A 16911-nucleotide genomic window follows, 5' to 3' on the forward strand; every position below is an offset into this window, starting at 1 on the left:
AGAGGAGACTCGCTCAACTCTCGCCCGCCACCAAGGCTTGCTTTCCACCAGGGGTCACCACCGGCGCTACACCATGATGATGATGACGATAGTGGTGGCCAACTCTCGCGAACACGTCACCTATTGCCTAATGGTTGTCAACCAAAATGTGGCTTTTGTGCGAGACGTGTGCCACGAAGCGCAAACAACCTTACAAGAGGTATGAGCAACCCCCCCATCCTCTCCAACCTTAATTCAAACTATATCCTGGAAAACAAAGAAATTAGCTACACAAGCTTTAACAAGAAAAATGACATCACATGTGTCTTCACAATGTCCTTGCACCACGACAGCGCCGCCGGTCGACACTGCTGCACTGTCTGGCTCGACGTCACCTCAGTGCCGGTCCCGCAACAGAAACGTTGCCGTCGGCATGACGAACCGTCACTAGCGTTAACATGTCTTCCAGTTATGACCAGCACTCACGAGGGCGCCGGACTGCAGGCAGTTGCACAGGTCCCAGGCATCTTCATCGCCCGACCACACACTATCGCAGTCCTGGCCAGCGGCGCTGACAATGTGCAAGCCAGCTGTGGATTACAACACTCCCGCTGCTACATTACAAAACACTCGAAAGAAAAAAATGAAGCAGGGTGTGGGGTAAAGAACTTCGGGCTTCTCGCCCACGTGGTACGGTGGTCAGTACTGCTAACTACTACATCGGTGACGGACGAGTCGCCCATAAAAATAAAACAAAAATCGCTTTTTGCCGACTTGTGCATCGCAAGAAAAAAAAAGTGAGGGAATCAGAGCACAACACCTCAAAGCCACAATCCACCTAATTGTGCCACGTGCGACAGGTGGCTGCGCAGATCTTTAGGCCTAATGAGTGGCTCGGCAACAACCGGCATCCACACAGCACCCAGCCAAGGCTAGGCGCAGAAGAGGCAGCCGCGAGGAGACATTCCCTTTGTGAGGTGGCCCTATTGCTTGCCGCACATAGCAGCTTACCGAGCGATCGACGTCCGCCGCTCTGGGCGTTGTCACGAAACCTCGGCGTCGAGCCGCAATACAAGATAGCAACGACGCCCGGCTCCCTGAGCCGAAAGAGATAGAAGAAGCTATTTACAGAAAATCGGACCACCCACGAGGCTTCTGTACTCACTCGCTTCAGGCCTAGCCTACAAACCATGTGCTCTAGGCCTTGATCACCCCAGGATGCAGACCGCATCGCTCTCCTCCCAATTCAACAACGTTTTAGAAAACTTACAAAAGAAACAACTTGCGAGCAGAAAAAAAATAAAGCTCGAGTGGCGACAAGTTAAAACACGTCACAAATCCAATCTCCTCGTCACTCAATAAAGTACACCGCTGTCGCTTGCAACAAGAAGTATATATATATATATATACTTCTTCTATCACCGCACTTCCAGTGTTACTAACATGAAATCCAGCCTTGACCTTGCTACTCTTGCTACTCGCCGGAAACTCGCTCGCCTTTGTGTGCTGTATAAAGCGTATCACCATAACCCCATACTTAAATCACGTTGGCTAAACCCTCCTTTTTTCTTATCTGAACGCCTCGACCATCATTACAAGGTTCATATTCCGCGCCAAAACACCGTAACATACTCCCATTCTTTTTTACCAAAAACATGCCATGATTGGAACAACCTGCCTGCGTCACTAGTCACGATTACTAATCAGGAACGCTTTCGGGCGGCACTCGAAAATTTTATGCATTGATGTGCTCAACGCATTTTTTTTTTCCCTGGTTTTGTTTGCTGCTGTTCGGTTACCGTTCATTTGTGTATCGCAGATTCGTTGTGCCATGTTGTAATATTTTTTTTCGGTACTTTCTTTGTGTGTTAGATCGTCATTTCGATATTTTTTTTGTCGCGGTGCTTCCTTGTTTGATTTTTTGATTCCTTGTTTGATTTATCGCGGTGCTTCTTTTTTTTTTAGATATTGTGTAAGCATTGTCATTTACACGTTGTTCTCGAGTGTTGCACGCATGTACTGAATGTGATTTGTTTTTCACGTTTCAATTGTATTTCTTGTCTTCTAAAACCCACTCCCCTCTATAATGCTGTATGCCCTGAGGGTACAATAAATAAATAAATAAATAAATAAATAAATAAATAAATAAATAAATAAATAAATATATATATATATATATACACACACACACACATGTGTGTGTGTGTGTGTGTGTGTGTGATAGAGAGAGAGAGAGAGAGAGAAAGTTTAAGTGATGATGATGATATATGGTGTTTTTGGCGCAAGGGCCATTTGATGGCCAAAGAGCGCCAGTTCATGGGATAAGGAATGTGGACAATGATTGTGATTAGCGGCAGTATAAGGGCTATAAAATTCCTCGGGGTAAGGCGGGTAAAAACATACAAGTAATAAAATCATGACCATGCCATGAAAGGTGTGTGTGGTGCGAATAGATGACGAAAGTTGGTGATAATAAAAACGATGGTGGACATGTATAGCATTAGCACAAGTGCCTCACTCGTTCGTACCCTTGCGTCCAAGGGCCGTGAGGCAAGTGCTTTGTTGTGTAGCCACCGCAGCGAAAACCTCTCTGGAGAGGTCGTGCTACGGAATGCCCGGGTATATGATATGAAAATTATGAATTTCTTTTAAAAACGCTAACAATGATTTATAACTAAAAAGCGGTTCCCTACCGACGAACATTGCAGGGTGTAAAGGTATATGTTGTCGGTAGGGTAATGGAAAGTGTTGTCTTCTAAGAGTGTCTATATGTTTACATTGGATTAAAACGTGAAGAACTGTTAATGTTTCACGACATTTATCACACAATGGTGGATCGGCGCCGGACAAAAGATGTGTGCGTGTCGTGTATGTGTGTCCTATCCCGAGTCTTGTCAGTGTTACCTCTTTTAGACGTGATTTTGATACTGGTGGCCAATGGCCAAGGTGTGGCTTGATAACGTGTAGCTTGTTTTGTGTGTGTCTGTCCCACTTGCTCTGCCAGTAGTCCCCGAGCTTTCGTTTGAGAGACGCCTTAAGATCAAGGGCCGGAATTAATATGGGTGTAGTGGCGGTGCCCTCGAGGACGGATGCAGCAAGCTGATCCGCCATCACGTTGCCTTGAATCTCACGGTGCCCTGGCACCCAGCGCACTACAACATGTTGGTTGAGCGTGTAGAGTGTGCATAAAATGGAGTAAAGTGTGACGAGGACAGGGTTTTTTTGTTTTTTAAGACTGTGCAGAGCCGTTACCACACTGAGGGAGTCTGTATATATTACTGCTTTTTGTATTTGTAATTGTTTGATGTGTTTAGCTGCCACAAGTATCGCATAAGCTTCCGCTGTGAAGATACTTGTGCCTGGATGTAGAGGGCCAGCATCTGAAAAAGAAGGGCCAACAGCAGCGTAGGACACAGAGGAGTTGGACTTAGAGGCATCTGTAAAGAACTCAGGACGTGTGTATTTGTGTTGAAGTTCCAGGAAGTATGTTCGGATATGGGCAATAGGCGCATGTTTAGTAACTTCTAGAAAAGACACATCGCGATCTATGGTCTGCCACTGCCACGGTGGCGGGTATGCTACAAGAGCCATTAAACTGTGTTCAAGTGACACTCCAGTGTCCTCAGCTAGACCCTTCAGGCGAACTGAGAAGGGCTGCCTCATCGAAGGCCTGTTTTGAAACAGAATGGAGCTCGACGAATCAATAATAGTAGAGTATGAGGGGTGCTTCTTGTCTGCTTTCACCTTAAGAAAATAAATAAAGGACATGCAAGTTCTCTGCAGACGAAGCGACCATTCATTTGACTCAACGTAAAGGCTTTCCACGAGGCTGGTGCGAAAAGCACCCGTAGAAAGGCGAATGCCCAAATGGTGCACGGGGTCCAGCATCTTCAAAGCACTTTGAGTTGCAGACTGATAAACAACGGCCCCATAATCTAAGCGGGTGTGAATGAGGCTTCGATACAGATTCATGAGGCATTGCCTATCACTACCCCAAGTAGTACGTGTGGGGATCTGAGGCGCGCCCGCGACCATTTCGCGGGCATTCCGCCACAGGGCCACACCCTTTTGCTTTCCTGCTCCGTTAACAGCACGTGGCGATAGATGGCGCCACGCGCAGGCACGGCGCGCGCCACTGCGCGCGCCGAGTGAGCGGGCTCTTGCTTCGTGGACAGCGCCGGGTAAGCACGTGTTTTCCTTCGTCCGCGTCCCCTTTGGGAATTGCGGACGGTAGCCTGCCTGGGGTGACCTTGGGCACCCCGGCAGGCGTGTTTACTTGAGTGCTAGCTTCGGTAGCGTACGCTAAGCCCAGAGCGGTGCCTAGTGCTTGAAGTGGTCGTACCACAACGAGCCGCACTTGCGTTAGGCCTACGCGTACGAAGTTTGCCCTAACACTCGCGACCAGGCCCAGTGGCCATCGCGAGAGTGCGCAGCATAGCCGCGAGGGACCTTTTCCCGACCGGCGTGTCAAAGCTCGCCATTGCCAGCTGCGACGTGCTCGCGGTTTTCCCCTTATTGTGAACGTCCGCGTGCGGGTGCCTTTGCTACCCGCGTCCCGGGAGCGGACGTTGTACTGTTGTTCGGGGTGCCGCCAGAGGCAATAAAGTGTTGTGTACTGTTACATTAGAACACTGTCTATTTGCCGCGCCGCGCTAAACGCCTTATCAATTGAGCGCGCGCGGAGCGGTGCGCTACACGCGAGTAAACGGAGTAGCGGCCCTGTGGCTCGCTAAGCGTGAACCCGCGGTGATCGTCCGCTGCAGATAGAAGCGGGGTCACTACACTGGCGCCCAACGTGGTATCAAAGGCTCATTAAGCCTTTGATTAGTCTTAGCCGAGTCGGCCCGCCTTTGCTAATCAGGCTCGCCGCGTTTGCCCGCGTTATGTCTGCTCCGCGTGAGTCCTGTCCGCTGACGCTTTTAGCAGATACCGCATTGCTCAAGAACAGGGCCAGTGCCCCCTTGAGCATCACAATCGCGCACCCTCACTTTTCACAAGCCCCAGTCGGGATGACACGAGGCGCTACGTATCAGCTCCCACTGGAGAGGTAGCGTGTTTTGGGTCCGGGGCCATAGCCCAACCCGAACAGTGCACAAGGGCAAATTGGACTACTACGGCTCCCTTTGGAATGCATGGCAGTTCCATGTCACAGCGCTCCGAAACGGCTCTCAGTGGAGCTTCCGGGGCGCAGATCGGCACCGCGGCCTCAGCCGTTGCCGAATTTTGCCCGCTGGCTGCTGTGCAACCTAGCAGCCTGGTACCCAACGCGGTATCAAGGGCTCATTAAGCCTTTGGTTAGTCTTAGCAAGCCAGTTCGCCTGCGCGATTCGGGCTCGTCGCAACATGTCTGCTCTGTGGCATGCCGCGTCGCACAAAGAGGCCACCGCCTCTATCGACGGGCGCCCTTCGGCGCTCGCCTGTGTCGTCACCCCTTTTTGTGGTGAATACACTCCTACGTGGTAGCTGACGCGCTATCTCGTGCCCCTGTTGTCTGCCGAGAACCTGGCTTCCGGTGCGACGGCCGCTCGCGGTGCCTTAGCACTGGCAAGCGTCGGGGGCGAAACAGCGGCGAAAAGGGGGAGTCCCCTTGAGGACGACCTTGGCTGCTATCCAGGAAGCGGCGCACTGCGTAGCGGCCGAGCGGGGGGAACTTTCCGAAGGCCACCGTGCCGAGAGCGAACCCGTGACGCCGTGCACGCGGCGGTTGCTGCGGTCCTGAGGGGGCGCGATACCAGACTCCCCCATTTGGGAGAATGAGAGTTGCTTTCGGCAGCGAAGAGCTACTGAAGGCTCAGCAGAGTGATCCGTTTCGAGTCTCGGAAGGACGGAGCGCCGTATACGCTGCTTGCTTTGCGGCGGGCGCCGTTAAACCGTCTTGAGAGGCGCGCCGTTACGCTGCTTGTTCTGCGGCGGGCGCGATTAGGGGGCTGAAACAGCGTGTGTCGCTGAGTCCCCGGCGGATTCATTTTGCTGGACCATGACGGGCTCCTGCTGAAGTATATAGTCACTTACGACGAGTCCATAGACTCGTTTAAGGTGGTTATGCCCAAAAGTCTGAGAGCCGCACTGTTGCGAGCCTCTCATGACGAGCCCATTGCCGGTCACCTGAGTGGCTCTAAAGTTTTGCGAAACTGAGCAAGGTTGTGACTTGGCTTGGCGTAAAGCGTGACATTTTGCGCTATTGCCGTTCCTGCCACGTCTGTCAAACGGTGAAATCAAGGGGTGGCAAGCCGCCCGGCTTGATGAAACCGACTGTCAGTGAGCGTCCGTGGCAAGTAGCCACCTGCGATCTAATGGGGCCGTTCCCCAGGAGTAAGCAGGGGTTCCTACATCTGATGGTAGTTGTTGATCATTTTTCCAAATGGGTGGAGCTGTTTCCGCTGCGGAAAGTGACAGCGCGAGCGGTGCTAGAGAGGCTACAGGAAGTGTTTTGTCGGTTCGGCTTTCCGAAAAGATTGATCACGGACAATGCATCGTATTTCACCGCTCGGGTGTTTGGTGATACGTGCGTGCCGTTCCCTAGGAATAGATCACTGCACCACTTCGCCCTACCATCCCCAGTCCAATTTGACGGAGCGAACCAATCGTACGCTCAAACCGATGTTGGCGGCCTTTGCCGAAAATCAAAGGGACTGGGCAGACCATTTGAGTGAACTTGCGTTTGCAATCCGAACCTCCGAGAGTCGCTCCACTGGTTTCTCTCCCGCCTTCCTTAATTTCGGAAGGGAGTTGGCAAATCCGGTGACCAGTGTCATGCAATGCCAGCTCGGAGACGAGGAAGAACCGGCAGACTGTTCTGCTTACGCTTCCACACTTCGGGACAGGCTTTGTCGAGCTCTAAGTAGAGCAAGGCAAAGTTTGGCGTCGGCCAGGGCCGAGCAAAAGGCCCAGTACGACCGAAAACGTCGCCACCTTTCATTTAAGGTGGGTGACCTCGTCCTGAAGCGCAACCACGCTCTTAGCGACGCGAGCAAGGGTTTCTCAACTTCGCTCGCTCCAAAGTGGCTTGGTCCGTGCCGAGTGGAAAAAGCTTGGACTCCACTCGCGTACTTGCTGAAAGACCCGCTTTCGGGAAAACTCAGCCGTGCCCACATCGCAGACCTGAAAGCCTTTGCGTCGAGGTCTGACGAGCCTGCGCCAGCGCCCAGTGGCTCTTCGCGCAAGCAACGGCGCACACCCGGCGCGGCGGACCGCATTCGGACCACGCATCGGTATAATCTGAGGAAGCGGTCACCTTAGTGATTTCGCGCCGGACGGCGGGCTTATTTTTGCAACCGAAGGCCCTCATTTTTACTTTCTAGCCTCAGTTAGCTAACTTCTTTACAGCCAGTGCTTGCAAAGAAGTCGGTTCCGCCCAGTTGCTGCTGCTGATTGTCATTTGAGTGTTGTTGTTTACTTGATGTTTTTTTTTCGTGTTTTCTTTTTTTTCCTTCTCGCTGGAAGAGGGGATTGTGAATTGGTGCTTTAGCGTGGGGAGAGGGACAAATGACACTCTGCGCTTTCCTTGCGGTGCGCGTTTGGAGAGACTTGACCATCGGAGGTGTGTGTGTGTACGTGTGGCAGCAACTTAGGAAGTCACCGACCCCTACACCACTTTGGACTCGGGAGGTGTTCGAAAACCTGCACGAGGCCAGCTGTCGTAGAGGCTGTGCAAGACTCGACCGACGCCGCAGGACGCCTCGCAGCCAGTGGATTTGGCGACCATTATTCCAGCAGAAGGGCCGGCTGTCGCAGCGAGGTCGATCCGAACCTCCACCGAGGCGGTGTTCGTCGGACTCGCAGGGCTGTCGTCAACATCGACGAGACGAAGGTGAGCCCGTTCCTCGCAAGAAGGCCTCAACCAGAACCCTCCCCTTGAACTCTCGCATCCACGCAATCACCCAAGTCAGACATTACGTGACGCTGCCCCTTTGAGCCGTGGACGTGCTATTGCGTGAGCATCATGAACTCCCGTTACCCCTCTTCCGCGGAGCCATTGTATTTGTCAAGTGTGTTCTTGTGTTGTTTATTTTTTTTTCTTCAGCAGCAGTTGCAGAGCGAGGCTGAGGCTAGCTGTTGCCCATTGCATGACGCCTTTGCATGCATGGGCGACGACCGGCTGCCTTTGCAGACCGGTATATAGGGTGAATTAAGGAGAGGAGGATGTGGGGATCTAAGGCGCGCCCGCGACCATTTCGCGGGCATTCCGCCACACGGCCACACCCTTTTGCTTTCCTGCTCCGTTAACAGCACGTGGCGATAGATGGCGCCACGCGCGGGCACGGCGCGCGCCACTGCGCGCGTTGAGGGAGCGGGCTCTTGCTCCGTGGACAGCGCCGGGTAAGCACGTGTTTTCCTTCGTCCGCGTCCCCTTTGGGAATCGCGGACGGTAGCCTGCCTGGGGTGACCTTGGGCACCCCGGCAGGCGTGTTTACTTGAGTGCTAGCTTCGGTAGCGTACGCTAAGCCCAGAGCGGTGCCTAGTGCTTGAAGTGGTCGTACCACAACGAGCCGCACTTGCGTTAGGCCTACGCGTACGAAGTTTGCCCTAACACTCGCGACCAGGCCCAGTGGCCATCGCGAGAGTGCGCAGCATAGCCGCGAGGGACCTTTTCCCGACCGGCGTGTCAAAGCTCGCCATTGCCAGCTGCGACGTGCTCGCGGTTTTCCCCTTATTGTGAACGTCCGCGTGCGGGTGCCTTTGCTACCCGCGTCCCGGGAGCGGACGTTGTACTGTTGTTCGGGGTGCCGCCAGAGGCAATAAAGTGTTGTGTACTGTTACATTAGAACACTGTCTATTTGCCGCGCCGCGCTAAACGCCTTATCAATTGAGCGCGCGCGGAGCGGTGCGCTACACGCGAGTAAACGGAGTAGCGGCCCTGTGGCTCGCTAAGGGTGAACCCGCGGTGATCGTCCGCTGCAGTTAGAAGCGGGGTCACTACATACGTGACAACACGTTTATAACATTCATGGCTTTTAAACATTTCGTTTTTAAATACTTCATGTGTGGTACGAAAGTCAACTTGTTGTCCAAGATTAAGCCTAAGAATTTATGCTTGGCTTTGACGGACAGACGTTGCCCGTTCAGTCGAATGTCAGGTTCCGAGTGCATGCTTCTCTTTCGAGAGAACAAGACACACGTGCTTTTTTGTTCCGTTTTCATCTCCGTTTTCATCTGCCCATTTGGAGACCTTGTTTAAACCCAGCTGAACCTGCCGCTCACACATTGCCAAGTTGCATGACTTGAAGCCAAGCTGAACGTCGTCGTCATATGTACAATAGAACATATTGCGGGGGATGAACAAGTGCAAAGAATTCATTTTGATAATAAAAAGTGTGCAACTAAGCACACCACCTTGTGGCACGCCTGTTTCCTGGACAAATCTTTGGGAGAGAATACTGCCCACACGGACACAGAATGTCCGGTTTGACAGGTAACTTTCGATTATATGAAACATTCTTCCGCGCACACCAAGGCGGGACAGGTCTCTTAGAATTCCAAAACGCCATGTTGTGTCGTAAGCCTTCTCGATATCGAGAAACACAGAGAGGAAGTATCGTTTATGGATGAAAGCGTCTCGGATCTGTGCCTCGATACCCACCAGATGGTCGGTGGTGGATCTACCCTCTCGAAACCCACATTGGTATTGGTCAAGCAGATTTTGTGTTTTAAGGAAATATAAAAGTCGGCGGTTTATCATTTTTTCAAAAAGTTTACAAAGGCAGCTGGTTAGTGCAATGGGCCTATAACTTGATACTGAGGAAGGGTCCTTGCCCTGTTTCAAAATAGGGATAACAATAGCCTCTTTCCAGGAAGCAGGAATGGTGCCAGAAAGCCAGATAGCATTGTATAGAGAGAGTAAAGTTTTTCGCGTTTTGAGCGGCAGGTTTTTGAACATTTCGTACGTGACACGGTCGTAGCCTGGGGCAGAATTACTGCAAGAGTTTAGTGATGTTTGTAGCTCAGCTAAGTTGAAAGGTTGGTTGTGTGCCTCGTGATTTGTACACTTGTATTCTAGTTTCTGCTTTTCTATCTTTGCTTTATATCTTTGGAAAGCTTCAGTATGGTGTGACGAGGTAGACACTTGCTCGTAGTGTGCACCGAGGAAGTTCGCCTGATCTTCCAGGCTGTCACCCTGTGTGTTTACGAGTGGGAGTGAGAGTACTTGTCTTCCTACTACCCTACGAACCATGTTCCAGACTTTAGCCTCTTGTGTATATGAATTTATCCCTGATAAAAACTTGTGCCAGCTTTCTCTTCTGGCCTGCCGACGCGTTCTCCTGCCTGGAGATTTTATTTTCTTAGAGCTCTCAAGGTTTTCCACTGTCGGCAAGTTTCGCAGCAACCTCCATGCCCTGTTCTGTTCCTTTCGCACAATCCGACACTCAGTGTTCCACCACGGGACGTGTCGTTTGCCGGGCAGTCCAGATGTTTGTGAAATGCACTAGGCTGCTGCATCAGTAAGAAAAGCCGTGAAGTACTGCACAGCTTCATCTATATCTAATCCGCATATGTCAGCCCAACTTAAGTGAGTAATCTTTTGAAATTGTTCCCAGTCGGCTTTGTTTACCAGCCATTTGGGAACATGTGGAGGACATTCATATAGTATTGGTGTACTCAAAACTAAAGAAAAATGGTCACTTCCATATGGATTATTTATGACTTTCCACTGAAGTAATGGTACAAGTGAAGGAGATGCGATACTGAGGTCTATGGAAGAGTAAGTTTTGTTGGCAAGGTTATAGTATGTTGCCTCTTTCCTATTCAACAGACAAGCACCTGATGAAATGAGGAATTGTTCAATGAAACGACCTCGTGCATCACAGCGAGAGTCACCCCACAGACCATTATGTGCGTTCAGGTCCCCAAGGACCAGATAAGGTTCAGACAGTTCTTCTATTAAAGACTGGAATTGAAGTTTTCAAGACCGTGGTGCGGAGGTATGTACAAAGAGCAGACAGTGACAAGTTTGTTTAGAATAACTGCTCGGACAGCCACCGCCTCGAGGGAAGTTTGAAGGGGCAATTGTGTGCATGCTATACCTTGACTTACTATAACCGCTACATCACCGGATGGTAGCATGGCATCATCTCTATCGTTTCGGAAGATTATGTATTTACGTAAAAAGTTTGTGTTAGTTCGTTTTAAGTGTGTCTCTTGTACACACAGCACTCTTGGATTGTGTTCAAGGAGGAGTTCTTGTAAGTCATCGAGGTTTCGAAGAAGGCCTCGGATGTTCCACTGTAATATTTCTGTCTGCATATTTAAACAAGAGAGATGCTGCTGTGTGTACAAAGAGTATCCTGTGTTGGAGTTAGCTGGTTAATTCAGGTGGCAGGACGATCATCCGGCCCTGTTATTGGTTTTTTATTTTTCTTGGCGCGCTCCAAGGAGCCACCCCGCAGTTTTGGTACCAAAGGTACCGTTGTGTCCTTTGCCTCCTCAGAGGCACTGGGTGCCCGTACATGCGAGCTGGTGGTTTTGATTTTAGGCCTCGCCTGGTGAGGGGAGGCCTTGAGACCAGAGGACCATGGAGTCTCCGGCCTCAATTCGCTAGGAGGCGGAGTAGACTGAACTACTGCCGCCTTGGGCGCAGGTGCCACAGCCGTCAGCTCGCTCTGCGCTGGCCGAAGGAGTGGCGAGGGCTGGTGCGGCATTGCCCCCTGACGCGCCGCATCAGCATATGTAGCGCCATAAAATGGCGACACTCTTCGTTTTGCTTCTTTGAATGTGATATTTTCTTTAATTTTTAATGTGATGATTTCTTTTTCTTTTTTCCAAAATGAGCAAGACCGTGAGTATGCGGCATGATTTCCGCCACAGTTCACACAGTGTGATGGTTCTTCGCAATTGTCAGAATTGTGGCCTGACACTCCACATTGTGCACAAGTTTGGTGACCACGACAGCTTTGTGAGTCGTGGCCATACTTCTGGCATTTAAAACAACGACGTGGGTTAGGTATGTATGGTCTGATCGACGTCTTGGAATACCCTGTTTGAATACTTTCTGGCAGATTACTGGAAGCGAACGTGAGTATTAGGTGTTTTGTTGGTGTTACTTTTGTTGTCTCTTCTAAAGATGATTCTTTGTACATTGGTCACATTCTGACTTTTCCACCCCTCTAGAAGTTCCTCTTCGGTCAAGCCGAGCAAATCAGCATCAGATACTACGCCACGGGTTGTGTTCATAGATCTGTGTGGCGTTACAGTGATGGGAGTGTCAACAAAAGTTGAAAGATTCTGTAGCTTTTCAAACTGTTCTTTTTCTCGAACTTCAAGGAGGAGGTCTCCACTGGCCATTTTGGTAACTTTGTACCCGGCTCCAAGTTTTTCTGTGAGACATCTGGCTACTACAAAGGGGGGGATACAGTTCTGGCTTGCTTGCTGCTTATCTCACTATGTATAACATGAAAATGGGGAAAGTTTTCATTTGATCGATTGAAAAAGCCAAAGTCTTCGGTGCGTACGCGCTCTAAGGCGGTACGATCACTTAACAAGGAAAACGCTCTCTGCATTCCAGTTTAATTTTCTTCAGAAGCGTTGGCGGCCACCCACCACGGAGCCCAACGAGGGGACGCTACAAGTTTGCGGATGCTAAAACCTGCAGACGCCAGCCGTACAACGCTACTATAACCTAATGCGCCTAGTCCAAGGTAGGCTATTTGCACAGGGTTAACCCTAGCCGCCAGGAAGTTTGGAAGTAGGCAGAAGAGAGTAGAAGAGAGGACAGATAAATAGTGAGAGATAAAAACGAAGATGTAGGGAGAGAGAGATAGGAAAAGGCGACTGCCAATTTCCCCTGGGTGGGTCAGCCCAGGGGTGCCGTCTACGTGAAGCCGGGGCCGAAGGGGTGTGTTGCCTCTGCTGGGGGGCCTTAAAGGTCCAATCACCCAGCATCGGCTCAACCCCAGGATCCCCTTTTCCCCGGACACGGCAAAGCCACGCACGGCTAGGCGTGGGAGGGAGTAGAAACTTCCCCGTTAGCTCGGGTCCATGGTGTCGCTACACACCAAACGCCTACTTGCGCAGGCGCCCCTGCGGGCAAAGTTCAAGTGAAGAGCAAGGAGGTTAACCAGTAGAAAATTTCTGGTTTGCGGCTGTAACGATAAAAAAATATAGGGCACTGTGGAATCGCTATAAGTAAAATGTTGTGAGAGGGATTTGGAAAGGAGTCACGGTTCCAAGTCTGACGTTTGGCTATGCGGTCTTGTGCATGAAATCAGAGGTTCGAGCAAGATTAACGATAATTCTTGAGGTGGTTCTCTGCTGTATCAAGCCAAGGTGGGAGTATTGCAAACCAATATTTACCTAGCTAAATACGAAGGGATAAGCACAATATTGTCGCGGTAGTAGAGACGAGGAGAAGAAAACAGCTGATGCTGAAAGACATGATACTGTTCTGTAAGGGAACTCACCTGTAGTGAAAAACTTTTTGAAGCACTGCAGGGTTTAGGGCAGTGCAGGCGAAACAAAATTTAAGAAGATAGAAATAACCAGGACGAGATTAATTGATTGGCGGCTACAATGAAGGCTAGAGTGAAATTTATTCTTTCACTGCACAGTGCTAGTACTAATATTTTATGTATTTCGGCTAAGCAGCATAAGGCACAGCCCAATGTAACGGGTACAGCCTTATCAAATGGTAGCATGTAGGTGTTCTGTGGCCTTATTCATCTATTCGTTATAAACCATCTCGTGAAGTATCGGCATTTTCAAAATCCTTGTGTGACCAAGCTTAGCGCGTGTGTACACACACACAAACACACAGAAATGCTCTAGTCATGCTCTTCATTGGTTCATACATGCAAACTGAAAAGCCGAGTGGTACAGTTTCGTGGAACTTCACCTAATCACAGAGAAATGCTTCTTTCCATTTTCTTTGTGGCGGCTACTGCAAGAAGTGAAAACTTGATTGTTTCAGTCATGCAACACCATTTACACACAACCTAAACTCGCACAGGTACAACAAAATTGATCGTGCACAGTGAGAAACACTACTGTCACCGAAGGCCAGTATCTTGTTGATTGGCAATAACGTACGAAGCCGGCCTAACGTTCCTATTACGCGAGTGAGAAGTGCAGTCTGCCGGTCAATGAGGTACTGGCCTTCGGTGACAAATACTTGAACTCTAGTACGCTTTATCTTAAAGGTATAATGCTTTGCTTTAATGAGAAAATGTGCACTGACATACTTATGTGTGCACATTATCTTTGACTTGTTTTGCAGGTGCATCAGGGCAAAAGAATTATCATTCCCGAGGGGCTGTACAGTCACCTCATGGGCTCGAAAAGTGAGACCTGTTTCGTTCATGAGGCGGCTGTTACCATTTTTTCTACTCTAATCAGACTAAAAGAGAGGTGAAATTTCCCTTGGACAAAAAAAAAAATGTGCTATAAATGTGCTATGCTTTCCGGTAGGTAAAAATCTCAATCTAGCCAAAATTCATGGAAGTGGTTGGCTCCATTTTTGCACATAATCAACTGATATTTCACTGCCAACTTGTGTTATAATTATTTACTAAAGCTTCAAGTCTAGTTTTTGCCTACTGGAGCCGGGAACTTTTATGCAAGAATCAACAAACTAATTTAAAATATAAGAGAGAAGCAGACTGATAGCACTTTTATTTATTTCCTTGTCGTAATAACTCCTCTATATAAAGTGCACATAATTTTCACCTAACAAATGCCTATAGCTTCTTTTGTTTTTTATCATGCAGATTTTTTCAACCATTTTTTGAAGCACACCGTTCTGATTTGAGAGGTTGAGAAAAGGAAGAAGCTACTCAATAAAGCATTGACAAACAAAAGTAATGACTTAATGAAATCAAGAGATTAACAACAAAATGACACATCAAATAACATATTTTGTTTGATTTCGGTGTTCATATTTGTGTCCTGCTTGCTCTGATGTAGTGGTGCACCTGCCAGTCAGCCAAGCACCAATTTGCTTGTGGGCTTATACAGAGTAGACTGCTATACTTATAGGCTGGTACACCCATACTGGTACAGTGAAAGACTGATACACTCATAGACTGATACAACTCTCAATAAACTGATAGCTAATCAGCTTTTCTATCAGAATTTTCGCTAGGGATACTATCGATGAGAACAGGTACTAAATTGGTCTTAAATGATCGTAAAGATTCGCTCTACCAAACCCATGCATTTGTAAAAAACCGTGAGAAATCTTTGATGGCATACCTTGACGAGCTGACCCAGAGCCAAGCTGAGGTCCACTTGTCCTTTCCCAAACAGCTTCATAGCCGTGACAGCGCGTGAGGCGTTTTGCACTCTGTTTGATAGCTGCAGGTCGAGAGTGCCTGTCTCGAGGCGCACCGCACTAGCGGTGGGTGTGGTGGCCGTGAGCCGGATGCCCCGCAGTCGCAGCTGCAATGAGAACAGCAGCTGGCTTCCATCTAGAGCACTGCTACCGCTGCTGCTGCCACCACCGCCGCTGCCCTCCCAGAGGCGCAAGGGCCGCGTGCCGGACATCTTCTGCACCACCTCGTTTACCTCCTGCGTAGGCGACAATGCTCCCACCTCAATAAAGTTAATCGTAAAAGCACCATTGAACCAATAATCACCTTTAAACAAGGCACTTTCATGCCATATGTGTCAGTGTAGACAATACCTAGACAACACTCGACGACCTAAATTAGTCCTCATACAGTATGAACATCCTCGGTCTGTCCTTCTATGTAAGGCGATGTTTTCAGTGTGCCCTCAGGTAGACATTCACAGGATGGTACAGAAAGCATACTTTTCAATATTTCTCGAGAATAACTCATCGTCCAAAAATGTCCATTGTAGGACATTTTGCTCTGTACTGTGTAATTCAAAAAAGGTTGTGCATGAACACCGTGTGGCTTTCGTCATGAAAGCATGAACATTATATGTATGCGACAATCACTAGCGTAGCTTTTGATTGTACACTTCTTTCTTCATGTTCATTTTTTTATACCTCACAGTGGTACAAGATAGAGCTTTTTGCGTGTATGCATATCTTCAAATTTCTTTGTTTTGCGCATAAATGAGCACGAAGGATTACCCTTGTGGTCGGCAACAAACAGGTAACGACACGGCCGGCACAGTATCCGACGGTGGCAATCATAGCAATCTCACTGCTAACGCAGACATTTTTTTTTAAGCCTGGCAACACTGGCACTCTAAACAGCACAAGTCAAAGCAATCCAAACTAAGCACTTTAGCGGATGTCTACTTCTCTACAAAGAAAGCAGCATAGTTAGGCGTGGCGGCAGTAAGTCTCCTTAAATATGTCTCGTTTTTGCGTTTGAAATGAGAGAAAGCATTGACTGCAGGTTCTGACAATAAAGTAATAGATGAACTAATGCCTGTTTACGCATAGTAAATAGTGCTGTCTGTAAAGTAAGCGAGCATTGCCAAAGCAGATGGTGTCACACTACAATGTCGTGGTGTGCATTGTGTGGCATAATGTTTATGCGAGTACCCAAGGGTTCATTTTCTGTGCCTTCTTTGTTGTGAGAAGATCACCGAAATTTCCTGAACTCGTTTGAAATATGTCGTGCGCGACATTATCAATTGCAGTTCCAAGCGTAAACGTGTTCCGCGTAGTCACTGCGATGAAAACAGGGTTTAGAGTGCACGACGTCTAAATTATGAAGCTAATTGTGGGTGTGTGTGTGCAAGCACACTTGCCGGATCAACCTCTACAGTTGCATATAAGCAGTTTTGAAAAATCAATTGGGCTTTTAAGTCACTTGCAAAGGATTCAGCTTTTGTAGTGATGGTGGCACGTGCGATTGTTGGCAGGCGTGGAAAGTTTCTTGTAAATCAACACTGGCACATTTATTGACATATTTTACAGAATTTAATCAATGAGTTAAAATCCTGGAAACACACATCGCGATGTTGGAGCAGCAAGGCCAATAGTTCGGTACAATACCGCTGGAACTATAAAGGTCTATGGAGCAA

General features: G+C 49.0%; 1 protein-coding gene across 5 annotated transcripts in view; it reads right to left on the reverse strand.

Annotated features, from left to right (window-relative positions):
* tweek (transmembrane protein KIAA1109 homolog tweek) overlaps positions 1–16911 on the reverse strand; it is a 1194469-nt gene that overhangs the window by 414330 nt on the left and 763228 nt on the right. For all 5 annotated transcript variants that reach the window (XM_075882507.1, XM_075882492.1, XM_075882501.1 and 2 more), the window contains one exon: positions 15160–15474. In XM_075882507.1, the coding sequence (XP_075738622.1) occupies positions 15160–15474 (315 nt within the window). The remainder of the gene's footprint in view (positions 1–15159; positions 15475–16911) is intronic.

The sequence above is a fragment of the Rhipicephalus microplus genome, chromosome 2 (genome assembly GCF_043290135.1).
Source record: "Rhipicephalus microplus isolate Deutch F79 chromosome 2, USDA_Rmic, whole genome shotgun sequence".
In the NCBI taxonomy this organism is placed as follows: Eukaryota; Metazoa; Arthropoda; class Arachnida; order Ixodida; family Ixodidae; genus Rhipicephalus; species Rhipicephalus microplus.